This window comes from Dromaius novaehollandiae, unplaced genomic scaffold (genome assembly GCF_036370855.1).
Source record: "Dromaius novaehollandiae isolate bDroNov1 unplaced genomic scaffold, bDroNov1.hap1 HAP1_SCAFFOLD_36, whole genome shotgun sequence".
Taxonomy (NCBI): Eukaryota; Metazoa; Chordata; class Aves; order Casuariiformes; family Dromaiidae; genus Dromaius; species Dromaius novaehollandiae.
In genome coordinates, this window is record NW_026991446.1 from 3,337,028 (window position 1) to 3,352,714 (window position 15,687).

The 15,687-nt window shown below is 52.6% G+C and overlaps 1 protein-coding gene across 1 annotated transcript; it reads right to left on the reverse strand.

Annotated features, from left to right (window-relative positions):
- Nucleotides 1-8,896: 8,896 nt before the first annotated feature.
- On the reverse strand, nt 8,897-9,856 carry LOC135326572 (olfactory receptor 14A16-like). Its single transcript, XM_064504387.1, has one exon. The coding sequence runs from the start codon at nt 9,854-9,856 to the stop codon at nt 8,897-8,899; it is 960 nt and encodes a 319-aa protein (XP_064360457.1).
- Between the last annotated feature and the right edge of the window lie 5,831 nt (nt 9,857-15,687).

Consider the following 15,687-nt stretch of genomic DNA (forward strand, 5'->3'; position numbering starts at 1 on the left):
TTGAGTTGCTGGCCTGCAGACAGAGCTGGCTATCCCTGCTTTCTCCTGAGGCGAGTCCAAGGACCACTGTAGGAGCACTAGTCTTCTGCTCAGCTCCCGCCATGCCTGTGCCTGGTCATGGACACCTGGCCCATGGCCAGACCTCTTGGCCTGACCCAGGACCTACCTGCTCATCACTGGACTGTGTCTGTGTCCCGATCCAGGATCGGGGAGGTTTTTTGTCACGATCCCAAGGACGAGATTAAGACGCTAAAACCAGTCAAATATCGTACAACCTTTGAACTTTATTTTCCACGGAGTGGGGAGAAAAGGTGGGGAAAGGCGAAGGGGAGGAGAGAGAGAAAGAGGTGGAGAGAGAGAGAGAGAAAGGGGGAGAGAGAAAGAGATATCACCACCCGTCGATCCAGCGGCGTCCCGTTGGTCCTCTTCACCCTTGGTGTAAATTTTAGTGAAGCGCGTGCAGTAATTACAACTCGAGCAGGGTCCGACCCTAGGTTCTCGCTGAAAAGTTTGTAGCCAAATCAAGGCAAATTAAATAAATAAATTGTAATGACATGCATGCAGTAGTTACAGCTCGAGTTGGGTGCCTCCAAAGAGGGACCCCGAACAAAGAAATCCCTGGGCAATTATACTTTCCAGTCTAAGCTCTCCACCCTTCACGCAGTAGTTTGGACCAATAATAATATTTAGGTCTGGGGTCTCCTGCTCCTTATTGGATCCCTAGGTAGGTTGTTTACTGTTGCCGTTTTTGCTGACAGATGTGTCTTCGTTCTTCGGGTCCTGCCCTTATCTCTCAAGGCCCTGACAAATTAGTACTGCCCCAGCAGTGATAGTAGGTGTTATCTCCTAAGGTCCAGACAAAGGGAATATATCTGGACCCTGAGATAGTCCAGACCCCCCCTAACCAGCACTGCTTCAGCAGCAAGAGGAGGCCCTGCTCCCCAGGGTCCCGGCGCCCAAGCAGGCCTTATTTCAAAGCCTTGACATCCTCCTTCCTGGAGTGTGAAACATAGGAATGCAAACTGCTTGTAACTCCCTTATCTTTCCAGCCTGCACCAGCTCTGGGGCCCTTTCTCACTGAACTAGGGAGTGCAGCCTAAGGCTTCAGCAAATTTAGCTACTCATGCTAAGCAAGTTTTATAGAAGTTGTGCTAAGCGGCAATAATTTACAGTCCAGGTCCCAAAGTCTCTGCCCAGTCGTAGTCTGGTTCAGCGCAGGCTCAGCGTGTCCTGAATGGTTGCAGGGAGACCATTTTGGGGGTCGCAGCAGCTCAGTCCTGTTCCCGCCGGGAAGAGATGGCTTGATCCGGGTTATGGTTTGCTTGCACCTTATGTACCAAGAAATGTTTAAGGCAAAAGTTCACTCATCTGTCTGCCACAGTATGACCCTAGGAAGCCTTGTCAGACCTCATGCTGACCTTGACCCGTGGATTGGTTTCCCGGCTTGACCTCGGACCTGTCTCATCACCACGAGCATGCCTGAGGATCTGGACCCTTGCTTGAACCGGGCTGCCATCTCTGGGCCTGCCTCACTCACCTCATGTGGCTGCTGTGGGATGGGGCCCTGGCTGGTGATGTCGCTGCCATGGCAGCCGTGGGACCGTGTTTGGCTTCCACCTCCCAGGAGCAGCTGAGGGAGCAGCTGGCCCTTGCTGCGCCCTGGCAATGTCCAAGCTAGAGTGAGAGAATGGGCCTGCACCTATCAAGGTCAGTCTCCTGTCGCCTTCTGATGCGACAATCTCCCGTTCGCCTGAGACGGCACGGAGGCTCCCCCTGCCTCCGGGCCAATGAGCACTGACACCAATATGAGGATGCTACAAATGGCGTTTATTGTACGCATGTATTCGCTTATATACCTACAAGCATATTGCTATCTCTACGTCATATCCTTCCTCTTCCTTCCTCTTTCCGTGCCATCGCGAGATCTTCCGATCGCCGTTCCCTACATCTCCCCCTCCCCATGCTTTGGCTATGCTATTTGCTTTAAATTGCCGTGTCGCGGGTTAAGCGTTCATAGTGTGGGTGTGGGCGGGACCACCCCTTTTTCTAGCAGTTGTCTTACCAAGCATCTAAACACTAGTCTACATGCTAATATGCCTAGCACGAGCATCGGCAGCAGGCGCAACTCTTCTATTAGTAATTGCCTGGCCCATGGTCCTAGCCCAAGCCAATTACCACTACTGAACCCAGAAGGTCAAGCTCTTGCGGGTCCCAGGGCAATGATGCATTCAGCGTGTTCAAGCAGTTACTAATATTGCTTGTGTTTGTGCAATGCTCTCTCAGCTTTGGTAGGTCTACGGTCAAATTCAATGGGACCCCTATTAAGCATGTCTTAAAAGGCTGCCCCGCACCCGCCAGCATCAGGCAAAATTGCTTATTTCCTGTCCGGTTTGCCAGGTGAGCCATAGATTGTTACTACCCCATTTCGCTAACGTTGGTTCGCCTTTCACCCCTTGGAGTCCCAGTCCCAGCATCGCTACGAGGAGAGCTACTTGGGTTGCTCCCCCTGCCATCTTCTCGGGTTTTCTGGTTACGCGTTCTTCTTGTGGTTTCACGTGCCTTTTCTCATCTGTTCTTCTTCTCCTGTCTGCTGTCTTTGCTGCTAGAAGGGATCATCGGCCATTCAGGGTGGTCCTCCCCTGCAATAAAGCTCAGACATTCATTAATTCACCTGACTCTCTGCTTCCTGTCTTGTCCTTGCCCTGAGGTCTGGGCGCACCCACTTCGCAGGGACCCATCTTACCACTTCTCCCTGCCTGACCGCTGCATACCCTCGTCCTTGGGTTACCAGCTGCCACCCCTCTTCCCATTCCCCTTTTTCCGGGATTTGGACCTTTACGTCTGGTCCCTCGTGCATGGCTCGGACCGCCCAATGCTTTTCCGCTGGCGTCTTGTTCTCCTCCCCCCTGATGAACTGATTCAGACCGAATAAGGCGCGCGTAATTATTTCTGATTGTTTGTGCGCGGGGATTCTTTGTGTATATCCTTCCCCCTCCCCAAGAATCTCGATCCTTTGCTTTAAAGTGTGGTTTGCTCGCTCGACAACGGCCTGACCTGTGCTATTATAGGCAATACCGTGCACTAGCTTAATTCCCCACCGTACGGCCCATTCTCTCGTGCTTTGCACTGTGAAACACGTGCCGTTGTCTGTTTTAATAGTTTCTGGGGCACCCAGCCAGGCCATTGCTGTGTGCCAATGCAACTGTGCCGCCCGCGCTGTGACTCGTTTATGTTGGGTCGCCACGATGATACCGCTGTGTGTGTCCACTGTGACAGCCAGCCAGGGCTGTGGTCGAAGTCGCTGGCACATTGTGAAGTCCGTTTGCCATATTTGGTTTCCTTTCAGCCCCCTGGGGTTGATGCCGGTGCCCCACAGGGGTTTTTTTTGGCAATACGGGCAAGCCGCAACCACTTCACGAGCCGTGGTGAGGGGGATGTTGCAGCTTTTTGCCAGTGCTTTTGCACCAACATGGAGAAGGTCGTGCACCTGCCTTGCTTCTGCGACTGTCCACACACCTTTGGCCGCTTGATCGGCTTTATTGTTGCCTTCTTGGTACACTCCTTGGATTGCCTCATGACTCCGAACATGAATAACGGAGGCAGTGGCCTGCCGCTGTTGTAGGGCTTCTTCTAGCATTAGCGCAATGGGCGATCCGGCCCATCCGGGATACGACATGTTGTGTAACAATTTAAAGACGAACATGGAGTCTGTCACTACATGCAAATGCTCTTCTGGCCACATTTGCAATGCCTGCGCCACAGCTCGGGCCTCTAGATGCTGTACGCTACTGTCCGGCTCGCTGATCTTCACTCGGTGCCATTGGGCCTTTTGATCTTGCCACACAACGACCGCTGCCCTGGTCACCGATGACACGTCGGTGAACACTGTGCGCCCTGGTGCAGGTCGCTGTAGCACTCGGGCTTTCAGATGGGGCCGAAGGACGGAGAGGTGTGTATACATCTCCAGCACAGGCGATAATCTGATTGTTCCTGGGAATCCTTCTAAAGCTATTGCTATACTATCTTGTTTCTGGACCATGCTGTCCCATTGACTCCTTTTTACCGGCAGGTAAATGGACTCAGGCTCCTTCGCGAAGTGCCGAACGGTGGCGGTTCGTCCCTTCTGTATCATCTGTGCCAACGCTGTTACGATTGTGACGTATGCCGTACTTATTTGGTTCGACACTATCCACCATACGACTTCCGGACGCTCCGGTGTCCCTTGTCCTAGAACGCCTATGGCTCCTGTTCTTGTAACTGCCACGTACAGATTGATAGGTCTGGCCGGGTCGTATCTCGTTACTCCGCCCTTTGCCATGAGATCTTCTATTTTTCGGAGGGCTTCTAACGCGTTCGGTGTCATCTGCCTTGGTTCCCATGGTTTGTGGCCCTTGAGCAACTCGAACAGTGGCTCCATCCACTCCTTGGGAATACCTATCAGCCCTCGCAGCCATTGGAGAGCTCCAACCAATTGCTGCACATCATGCAACGTCTGTATCTCTCTATTGAGCTTTATCGGCTGTGGGACCACAGCTCTGGGGAGGATGGTGGTTCCCAGATAGTCGACAGATTCTCCCCTTTGCGTCTTCGCTTTCTGGATGTACAATCCCGCTTCATTTAGGCAGTTAATTACTGCCTGTTCTGCCTGATCGGTTTCTTGGTGGGTCTCTGCAGCTATTAGGAGGTCGTCCATGTAATGGATGATAAGCGCGCGCGGGAGCTGCGCTCTTACCGGCTGCAATACCTTAGCTACTGCCGCCTGACAAATCGTAGGTGAAATTTTTATGCCCTGCGGGAGGACAGTCCATTGATATCGCGCTGCTGGCTCCTGCAGATTCTCTGAGGGCAGTGTGAAGGCAAATCGAGCTTTGTCCTGAGGGGCTAATGGTATAGAGAAAAAGCAATCTTGGATATCCATCACCACCACTGGCCAATTCTTTGGTATTGCTGATGGTAGTGGCAACCCTGGCTGAAGGGCACCCATCACTTCCATCTGCTGATTTACCGCTCGTAGGTCGTGCAGTAATCGAAATTTAGACTTATCCTTTTTGTGTATCACAAATATAGGAGTGTTCCAGGGACTGTGGCTTTCCTCCAGGTGTCCCTGCTCTAGTTCTCTACTTACTATTTGTCGGGCAGCCGCCAATTTGTCCCCTGTCAATGGCCACTGCTCTACCCACACAGGCTCATTGGAGCACCATGTCAGCGGGACAGCGAAATGAGCCCCGAGGAGGTAGGCAGTGGCCCTTACCCTAAATTTGTCAGGTGAAAGCCGCTTTGCAATAAGGCATCTCGCCCTAACAATGGTTCCCCTATGGCAGTTATGTACGGCCGCACACGGATGATCTGAGCAGGCCTATCCGGGTCCTCCAATACAATTGTGATATCGGTTTCAGAAATCATAGCCTCCGCCCTGCCTCCCACTCCATCTAACGAGCTTGCCACTTTTGCTGGCCAACTCGATGGCCACAACCACGAGGGCACACATGTAACATCTGCCCCCGTATCTAGCATCATTATTAAGGGGATGCTAGGAGGACCCGCCCCTGGTGGGCCTATCAGATGCGCTTTCACTCGGGGTCTCTTCTCACACCCTAAGACCAGGGCCACGCGGGGTTTCCCTTCGGAGTTTGGTCGCTGGAGCTGTCCATCAGCGGTGTGTTGTTGTTGACGGGGGCTACTTGAGGCCGGCTCACCGGGGAGGGGTGGCCCCCTAGTTACCCTCCCCGCTTCTCGTTTCCCGACCGCCGACAATCTCATGCTCTGTGTCCTGGTTTTCCACAGGCCCAGCATGTAAGGCTCCCCATACCCCTTGTTGGGCGCGCGTAACTTCCCTTATTCGTGCACTGTGCTCTCAAATGGCCCATTCGCCCGCAGCCAAAGCATGGGCCTCCTTTTGGACCTCCTCTAGCTCTAACCTCCGGCATTGCCATAACTGCTGCAGCAATCTGTAGGGCTGTGGTCTTGTCCCGGTGTTCTAATACGTACTTGATCGTCTGCCCTAGACTTGCTCCCTTAGGCGCTGTTCTTAGGATTTCTTTTGTCAACTCGTTGCCCTGCTGTTTGATACATTCCAACATCACTGCTCCTTTTGCAGCGTCTGGTAAAGATGCAAGTTCTACTGCTGCCTGTAGCCTGTCACAAAACTTGTCAAACGGCTCTCCCACTCTCTGCTTCACAGTCGTCCATGGGTCTGCCTGCTGCACCAGTGGCCCAATATCATCAAAGGCCTTTCGAGATGCTTCTGTTGCCGCCAGTATCTCCCGAGGTCTCAGGCCCGCTGCCTGCTGCTGGGGTGTAGCCATGGCCGCATCATTTCCTCTTAACCGCGCTAGGGTGGATTGGCCCAGTGGGTTCTGCGGGTCTGCCTGCGCGGCCATCAACACCTGCTGCAGGCGCGAGGTCCACGCTTCTTTCCACATAAGGACCATCGTGGGCGATAAAACCAGTCGCGTGAGGGCGCGACAATCCCATGGTATTAGGCCTCCCGCGTGTGCCGCGTCCAGCAACGTCTGTGTCACCGGGTGTCGCAGGCCCTGTTCTTGCACTGCTTTCAATAGCTGTTGTACCATCTTTGGGCCGAGGGGCATCCATTCCACTGCCCGCCCCCCCGGGGCAACTCGTACTGGGAAGGCCCCTATTGGCGCATGAAACTTGAGGCCACTCAGGGCACATTCCGTCGCTATCAGTTTCCAGTCTGTTAGGGGAATTTCTTTTCCCCCTCCCGCTTGGGTGGAACCTGCTGTCTCTGATAGCCCTCTTTGTTTAGCTGCTGCCTCTGATAGCCCTCTTTGTTTAGCTGTTTCTTCTTCCAGAGCTGTAAGCAGCATAAACATCTGCTCCATATCTCTTGTGACTTTCCTCCTCCTCCTTTTTTTTTTTTTTTTTTTTTTCTTCGCCTCTGACTGCGGCGGGGGAACTCCGCCCTAGTTGCTGCACCTGAGTCTTCAGTCTCCTCCTTCCGCAATGCTGGTCGACGCCCACTCCTCTCTCGGCCAGCGCCATCTTTTCCCGGGTGCGGCACCCTCGGTCTTTCCCCTGCTTCTGGTCTTTCCCCTGCTTCTTCTCTTCTTTCGTCCTCCCACTGCACCCGAATCATGGCCCCCGGTAGCCAGTCTCGGGGATCATCCACTATAAGCGGTCTTTCCTTTTCTTCTGCCTCCTCCACTTTCACCTTGCTTTCTTTTCCTCTACCCGCCACTGGCTTTCTCATATCTTGGTCTCCACAAAGGTCTCCTGGTTCTCCCCCTTCCATCGCCCTCATCTCTTTCCACGGATACCGCGGCAGTGGCGGAGAAGAGGGCGTTATTGGGTAAGCCTCTGGAGTTTTTGCCTCCCCCTCTCCCCGCTCTGGTTCTTGATTAACTGCCTCCTCCTTTATGTCTGTTTCCACACTCTCCGTTTTCACTTCATCCCCTACTATCGTCTCTTCCTCTATCTCCTCCGTTCGCTCCTCTGCGTTCGCTGCTGTCTGTGTTGCCATTTCCGCGGACATGTGTAGCGCCGCGCGGGCAGCCTGCCAGGTCTCAAGCTCCTCCCTAGTCCTTTCTAAAATGATCGTTATATCTCCCCACGTCTTAAGCTCTGCGGCCTTCTTAGTGGCCATAGCTCTCTGAGCAAGTGCTCGAGTGCACTTCTCCCAGTTAGAAGGGGAAAAAATGTCCCCTGTTCTAACTATCGCTCCATCTTTCAGGAGCCGCCCGACGCAGTTCGCAACTGCATTCGCTCTCATAGAGAGCCCCCATTCCCGGGCACCCACGCGTACAACCTTAAGTACCGCGTCCATGATCCGGATCCTCTCGACCGCCTGCGGTCCGCCGTCTCAGCTATCACACTGGGGTCACCACTTGTCGCCTTCTGATGCGACAATCTCCCGTTCGCCTGAGACGGCACGGAGGCTCCCCCAGCCTCCGGGCCAATGAGCACTGACACCAATATGAGGATGCTGCAAATGGCGTTTATTGTACGCATGTATTTGCTTATATACCTACAAGCATACTGCTATCTCTACGTCATATCCTTCCTCTTCCTTCCTCTTTCCGTGCCATCGCGAGATCTTCCGATAGCCGTTCCCTACAGGCAGGTTCTTGGAAGGACTATGGGGCATTTCCAAAGTCATGTCCAGGGCTGCCTCTAGATTCAGCACATGCTATTTCATTGACGATGACATGAATCACTCTCCAGTCTCCCTTCTCCACACCAGCTGGGTCCCCACTGCCTCTCCAGGGATTGCAGAGGCCTCCTTTGCCCACAGATACTTGGGTTTAGTGCTTTACCTTTAGATGACTCCACCTTGGAGGATCTTTCCTTCTGTGAGGCTCCACTCACTGCCCACACCAGGCACACACTGTCCCAGGAATCCGCTGTGCTCTCCGGGCACCTCCAGCTTCCCCTCCAGAAGGACAGGCATCTGACACGGGGCCTTAACATGTGGCACAGCTCTAGGTATGTAAATCTGTGACCATTCATCCCTCCACTGTCACTGGACACTGATGGGGGAGTCCTAAATCCAGCCCTTGGTCTCTAAGAGATCATTGCACGATTATGAGCGTTTTGCTCCTGAACCGATGGAGAACCCCATTAGCAGCAGCTCTTTTGGTCATGACTTCCTTGGGCCTATTCTTGACACCAGCTTTGGAAGAAGAGCCAGCCTTCAAGCACTGCACCAGGAAGAACCTACTTTATTTCAGAGATACCGTGAGGGAGTCAGCTCTGACTCAGTGTTGGACACAATTTTACATGGACACCAGGTGAGACAGAGCAGGCTCATTAAAGGTGAAATGCACCCAAGCATTTGTTCAGCAACATGAGTACAAATACTACTAATAATAGTAACAATACAAACACTAAAAAGTGAACAAAAAATGCTCAGTCCTGATATGGGATACCATGGGAGTCATTTGTGGAGAGAAATGGCAATGCTACCACTGCTGAAAAATGTCCATGAAATCACTTTTATCAGGGCATCCTTGAGCTCCTTGTTCCTCATGCTGTAGAGGAGGGGGTTCACTGCCGGAGGCACCACCGAGTACAGAACAGCCACCACCAGATCCAGAGCTGGAGAGGAGAGGGAGGGGGGCTTCAGGTAGGCAAACGTTGCAGTGCTGACAAACAGGGAGACCACGGCCAGGTGAGGGAGGCACGTGGAAAAGGCTTTGTGCCGGCCCTGCTCAGAGGGGATCCTCAGCACAGCAGTGAAGATCTGCACGTAGGACACCACAATGAAAATGAAACACCCAAAGACTAAACAAAGACTAACCACAAGAAGCCCAACTTCCCTGATGTAGGAGTCTGAGCAGGAGAGCTTGAGGATCTGGGGAATCTCACAGAAGAACTGGTCCACGGTGTTGCCTTGGCAGAGTGGTATTGAAAATGTGTTAGCAGTGTGCAGGAGACCACTGAGAAAACCAGTGCCCCAGGCAGCTGCTGCCATTTTGACACAGGCTCTGCTGCCCATGAGGGTCCCGTAGTGCAGGGGTCTGCAGATGGCAACGTAGCGGTCATAGGCCATGACTGTGAGGAGAGAATACTCTGCTGAAAACAAGAACGCAACCAGGAAGAGCTGGGCAGCACATCCTGAATAGGAAATGGCCCTGGTGTTCCACAGGGAATTGGCCATGGATTTGGGGACAGTGGTGGAGATGGAGCCAAGGTCGAGGAGGGAGAGGTTGAGGAGGAAGAAGTACATGGGGGTGTGGAGGCGGTGGTCACAGGCGACAGCTGTGATGATGAGGCCGTTGCCCAGGAGGGCAGCCAAGTAGATGCCCAGGAAGAGAGAGAAGTGCAAGAGCTGCAGCTCCCGGGTGTCTGAAAAAGCCAGGAGGAGGAACTCGTTGAGGGAGCTGCCATTGGACATATGGTCGCTTGGGGCACAGGAGGCCTGTCCAAAGAAGAAAAGACATTGACAAGTTAGATCAGGCTTTTGTGAGCCAAACCCATTCTGTTTCTCATAGAAACCCCCACATTTCTTTTGTCCTTTACCTTTTCAGCTCCCTTTCTGGGGCTCTGGTTTGCACTGGCTGAGTGTGTCATGTGCAGCAGGGGCCTCTGCCTGTAGCTCCAGAGGAGTCGGTTCTGCTTGCCATAGCTGTAAATGGACATGTCAAACAGCCCCAGGTATTTGGGGGGATACCCAGGAATGGGCACCGTGAGCTGGGTGGAGGGGGCTTGGTCCTGTGACCCAGGGGAAATATTCTCTATTTACCACAACGAGAGCTGACTGCAGCACTCATGGCAGCTGTGTCTGAAAGAGAAGACCCTTGTGAGGGATTCATCCCCCCAGGTCTTGCCCTCTTGAACAGAGGTGTCTGTATCTGGATCAGTCACACCAGCTCCCACCCTAGCAAGGGAGAGGAACAGTCAAGGGAAGGCAGGGGCTGACCTGACTTTTTCTAGATGTCCCCCTTCCAGTGAGATAAACCATTTCCTCATGCCAATTTACCATCTGTGCTCTTTCTCCAGGCACTGTAGTGGGAATGGCAAGGGGCTGGCTCTGATGCACTCAGCCTGCAGCCAATTATGTCCACCCCTTCTATGGAAGGGCTGTTCAATGTTTTGACACCTATTACCTCCAGAAAATAACCTGCAGCAGAGGAGTCTGATTATATATTGATTTAGATTTTAGATGCCTCCATTACACCGTGGGAGCATTCTTGGATGGGCTGGAAATCTCTGGCATTTCAGTTGCTCTCAGCATGAGCACTTGTGCACCCGAGGAGAAAAAAAGGGCTCACTGTGACTTTGTACAGTCCTGGGATCTGGTCTGTCAGTGAGTCTTGCCCCTCCCTGCCCTGCACTTTCACCTCACTCAGATAAAGGACAAGCACACTCACACGTTCCTCTACGAAAGAAACTGGACTGAGCTGGGAGCAGAGGACTTCAGTTAGAAAGGGAAGATTTCCAAATTCTCTCTCAGCCCAGAGATGGAGGGAGTGATGAGGGTGACAAGGTTTCTGACTCACAGGAGCAGACCAAGGACTCTCAGATACCACAGAAATGCGAGAGGGAAGCTGTGCTCTTCTGCAGGGCAGCTTGCAGCTTGACAGGACACCCCAGAGAAACAGGCAAGGGTCCTAAAGATGGGCTCTCCTTAAGAGGGAGACAGCTCAGTAAGAGTCATTTCTCTCTCTCTTAAGAGAGAGACAGAGCAAAAAGTCTGTGAGAAACCTCAGCAAGTCCCTTCATCCCCACCTCAGCCTGCAGACAGCACCAGCATCACCTGTATGGCCTCATCAGGGTTTCTCTTACCTGCACCTCAGGACCTGCAAGCACAGAGATGGCCCTGGCCAGGGCCCTGACCCAGGAGGGTTCTGTACATCACAGAACACAGAGGTGGGGGGGGTCTGTGAACACCGACTGGGAAAAGACTTTGGGACAGAGAAAAAGCTTTTGGCAGAAACAGCTCCAGGCAGCAGGGATGGGCAGGGAATGGTAGAGAACTGCTAACAGAAACATCATGGGAGGAGAGAGATGAGCAAGTCATGGTCAGTCATGCAATGCCAAAGCCTCCCCCAGAGTTCTCTGGTGTGTCCTGCAGAAACCTCCCAGCAGCAGGGCACTGTCCAGGGGCATCCCTCTATGTGCAGGTGAGTTAATGAGTCTCAGCCGCCTGTCCAAACCTGACAGCTCCACTTCCATCTTCCCCTTGCCAGGTGGAAGGAAACTCAAAGCACCATCTCAGGGAATTGCCTTTTCTTTCAGTAAACACCTGCCTTCAGCTTCCTTTTGCAAAGTCCCCTCAGAAATGTCCTGTGCATGAGCTGGAGCTGTGAGCAGCCCTGACCTATGCAGCACCCTCTCAACGGGAGAATGAACCTGCCCTTCGATCCTCCCACCCAGAGCTTCTCCCTGCAGTGTCTTGAGGAGCTCCCTGGGCAGGCTGAGTGCTGACCCTCGCAGGCGGCAGAGTCACTGCTCCAGGCACACAGCACCTTGGGGTGCAGGGACACTGCTCTGAATTACAGCCCTGGGCAGACCTAGGTGCACACCCCAGCTTCACACCCATGCACTATCCCCTCAAGAAGGTAGCCATGATGCACTGTCAATCTGACAGGTGGGAATCCCTGCTCTAAAGCACCACCTGCTTCAAACAGGAGAAGCTGGCAGAGCTGCCCTGACAGACCCTATCAGCTGTGGAAGGTGCCAACTTCAGAAGAAACTGCCAGGAACCACAGCAGTGTTGCCTGCAGCCAGAGACTTACTGTGTCAAGGGTGGTGAAGATTTCTGCTCATAGTGAGCTCTCAGCCATCCTCCTGTTGCTATCTTTAACTTCTGAGCAGCTCATCTCATCCTGGTGCCTGCAGGCAGTGCCCTGACTCTTGCTGCTCCTTTAAGAGGAGCTGCTCCTGGACAGAGCTGTCTCTCTGCAGCGCCTGCCAGGTTGCCATGGGCTCCCGTGGTCCCAGGAGCCAGGCCCAGCTCAGGAGCAGAGGCCCAGCTGAAGACATGACTTGCTCTGTCTGTCCCTTGTACACTCTCAAGATTTTCCTGGGGCTCCAGGGTTGACGTTTCCTGAGAGGCAGCAGAGTCAGCTTGGAAAATGTCCACTGAAGTGGTCTAAAATAATCACCGATGGTCCCTCTCTAAACAGTGGAGAGAGACCGAGTCCAGCATTGCAGCTGGTCTCATCAGAGGATGGTTATCTAAAGAGAGGTGGAAATGTCCCACTCTAGAAAGCCCTGCTTCCATCAGGACACATAGACAGGGATGAGAGTCAGTTCACTGACTTGTGCTTCAGGGGCTGATTTAGAGGAGTTAATCAATGCATCTAATGCCCACTGAGAACACTTTGAATTGAAGTGGGATTCAGTTCCCTCCCATGCACTCCACAAACTCATAGGAGGTGCAATTCTCCTTGTCCAAGTTTTGGTGTGCACAAAATAGGTATCTGCCTGAGCTTCTTGTCTAAGCTCCAACTGTAATCAGTGGAGATGAAGAGTGGCAGTCGGTTGTTCGCACACAAACACCTTCTGACATTTGTGGTGCCAGAGGTGGTCCAAGACATGTGTAAGTGTCTGCTTGCTCTGATGCAGCAACTATGAGACCCAAGTCCTTCTAGAGCATCAGCTGGGGGCCAGGTGGAGATAATGTAATTCAACTACTGTAATTCAATGCAGACACTTGATCTAATGCAATGACAATAGGCTTGCAGAGCCACATCAGATGCATGGGGCGTCCAGCACAACTACCATGTTTCCAGCTGATACAGCACAGGACCTACAGGAAAATCATATGCTTTTGGAGTGGTTGCTGGGCAAACACCCCAGAGCATCTTGGGTTTCCTACCTGTTCCCAAACAATGGATCCCCACCACTGCCTTTAGGCAAAGTCCATGCCATCTACATCTGAGCATGCTGCAAAGATAGAAGGCACATCACACCAAGGTCTCCACACATATGCCTACACTCTCAAACCCTGCTAGTTCTCCTCTTCCTAAACCTTTTCTGATTTCCAGTGATATGAACAGGGACCGTGCTAATGATGTAGCTACAGCATGGCTGGATTGCAGGCTGTTCAGGCCCAGGGACCTTCTCAGGGGCACCTTGTCCTTCCTGGACATCCGGTCACCTCTGTCACAGGCCTCAAGATGCTGCAGAGTCAGCTCAGGAACCAAACACTTCTCCTGTCATGGCTGCATAACCCGGCTCTGTTTCTCTCTGGCCTTGGCTACTGCAGGGTTTGCTCCCTTAGTGGGTGCCTCATATCATCATTACATTGCTGTCTGCTATCTACACCAGCAGGTCTCTGGGCTGAACTTTGGCCATTGCATACATGGCATCCTTTGCTCCTGGGAACAGGTTTCACTGTGGCAAGTCTGCACTCAGCCCTGGTGCCACAGCTGAGGTTCTGTAGCCCAAATATACACAAATGCACATAGACCAGTCCACAAACAAGAGGAAGGGGAGATGCACAGGCTGTCACAGAACCGCAAATCTTTAAGCAACCTCAGGAAGTCTGTGGATCCTGCTTCTTTTAGGGGGACTTTAATGTCCCTGGCATTCATTGGGAGGGCAATGCAGCAGGGTTCAGGAGGATTCTGGAGGGTGTGGAGGACAACTTCTGAGCACAGCTAAGCCAGGCAGGTCAACAAGGGTGACACTTTCCTGGACCTGGAACCTGCAAACAAGGAAGAACTGACCAGGGATGTGATAATCAGTGTCGGCCTTGCCTGCAGTGGCCATGAGGTGGTGGAGCTCCTGCTCCTGCGGGGAGTGAGGAAGAAGATCATCAGAGTCCAGACTCTGGATGTCAGAAGAGCAGCCTTAGGCCTACTGGCGGAGGAATGGTGGAGGAAGCCCATGGGAATCAGCTCTGAAGGGCAAAGGCTACTCAGGAAAGCTGGCAGGTCTTTAAGGCAGCATCCTCCAAGCTCAAGAATGGCCCATACTGATACCCAGGAGAACAGGTAGACATCTCAGGAGACAGGGTGGCTAAACAGGGAACTCCTCACTGAGCTCCAGTACAAAAAGGCAGCACACAGGAATGGGCAGAAGGGAGAGGCTGCAAAGGGGGAATTTAGAAATATTCTCCAGGGGAGTGGTTAGGAAAGCCAAAGCTCCTCTAATAGTGATGCTTCCAAGGGATGTCAAAGCACAAAGATGATCTGCTATTCTTTCCGAAACTGTAAAAGCATAAACAAGGAAAATGTGAGCCCATGGCTGAATGGGGCAGGGAATCTGGTATCAGCAGATGCAGAGAGGTCTGGGGAACTCAATGCCTTTGCTTCAGCCTCCACCAACAAGCTCTCCCAGGCCACTGTGCTTAGAGTTCAGGACTTCCAAGGAGAAAAACAACCAGCAGTGCCTCAGAGTTGAGTCAGGAGTTATTTGCAAGAACACAGGTCTATGTGATTGGATGGGCTGCAGCTAAGGGTGCTGAGAGAGCTGGCCTCTATGTAGCAAGGCCTCTCTCTATCATCTTGGGAAGCTGTGGAGACTCAGAGAGGACCCAATGACTGCAGAAAGGCAAATGTTACATCCATCTTCAAAAAAGGCCACAAGGACAACCTGGGGAACTACAGGCCGCTCAGCCTCACTTTGATCAGGAGAGTGTCATGGACCAAGTCTTCTCCGATCCCATTTCTAGGTAAACAAAGGAGAAGAAGGTGACTGGGAACAGCCAGCATAGATTTACTGAGGGGAAATGATGCCTCACCAACCTCACGGCCTTCTGTGTTAAAAGCACTGTGTTTGTGCAAGAACGGAGAACAGTGAATGTCAGTTAACTCAAGTTTAGGAAGGTTTTTGACACTTTCTCCCACACTATACTTGCACACCAGTTAGTATGCAAGTTAGTCAGACAGCAGTGTGCCCAGGCAGCAAGAAAGGCCAACTGCCTGAAACAGGCTGAAAGCCTCCGACAGACCTGACGTCTTTGTCTTCTATGGCTGTTGTCTCTGCCACTGAGGCCTATGAGTAGACATCAGGGCCTCACTGTCCCCTTGTCCCCTGGGGAGCCCAGGAGGTCTCATGCCATTGTCCTGCATTCAGCATTGCACACCCCGACCTGCACACTGCCCCCAGGAAGAGCCATGAAAAACATGTGGGGGAAAGGATCTCCCTTCCCAGGGTCTCAGTGTCCATGCTTGGCCATTTTGCTTGAAAAACACATCAAGGGTTAACATGGCATCAGAGCCACCTGCACATTTCCTTTGCCTGCCTGTAATCAGTGATTACAATTTTCTGCTC

Coding starts and splice junctions, on each gene's coding strand:
- LOC135326572 (XM_064504387.1), bottom strand. CDS start 9,856: ATGTCCAATGGCAGCTCCCTCAACGAGTTCCTCCTCCTGGCTTTTTCA.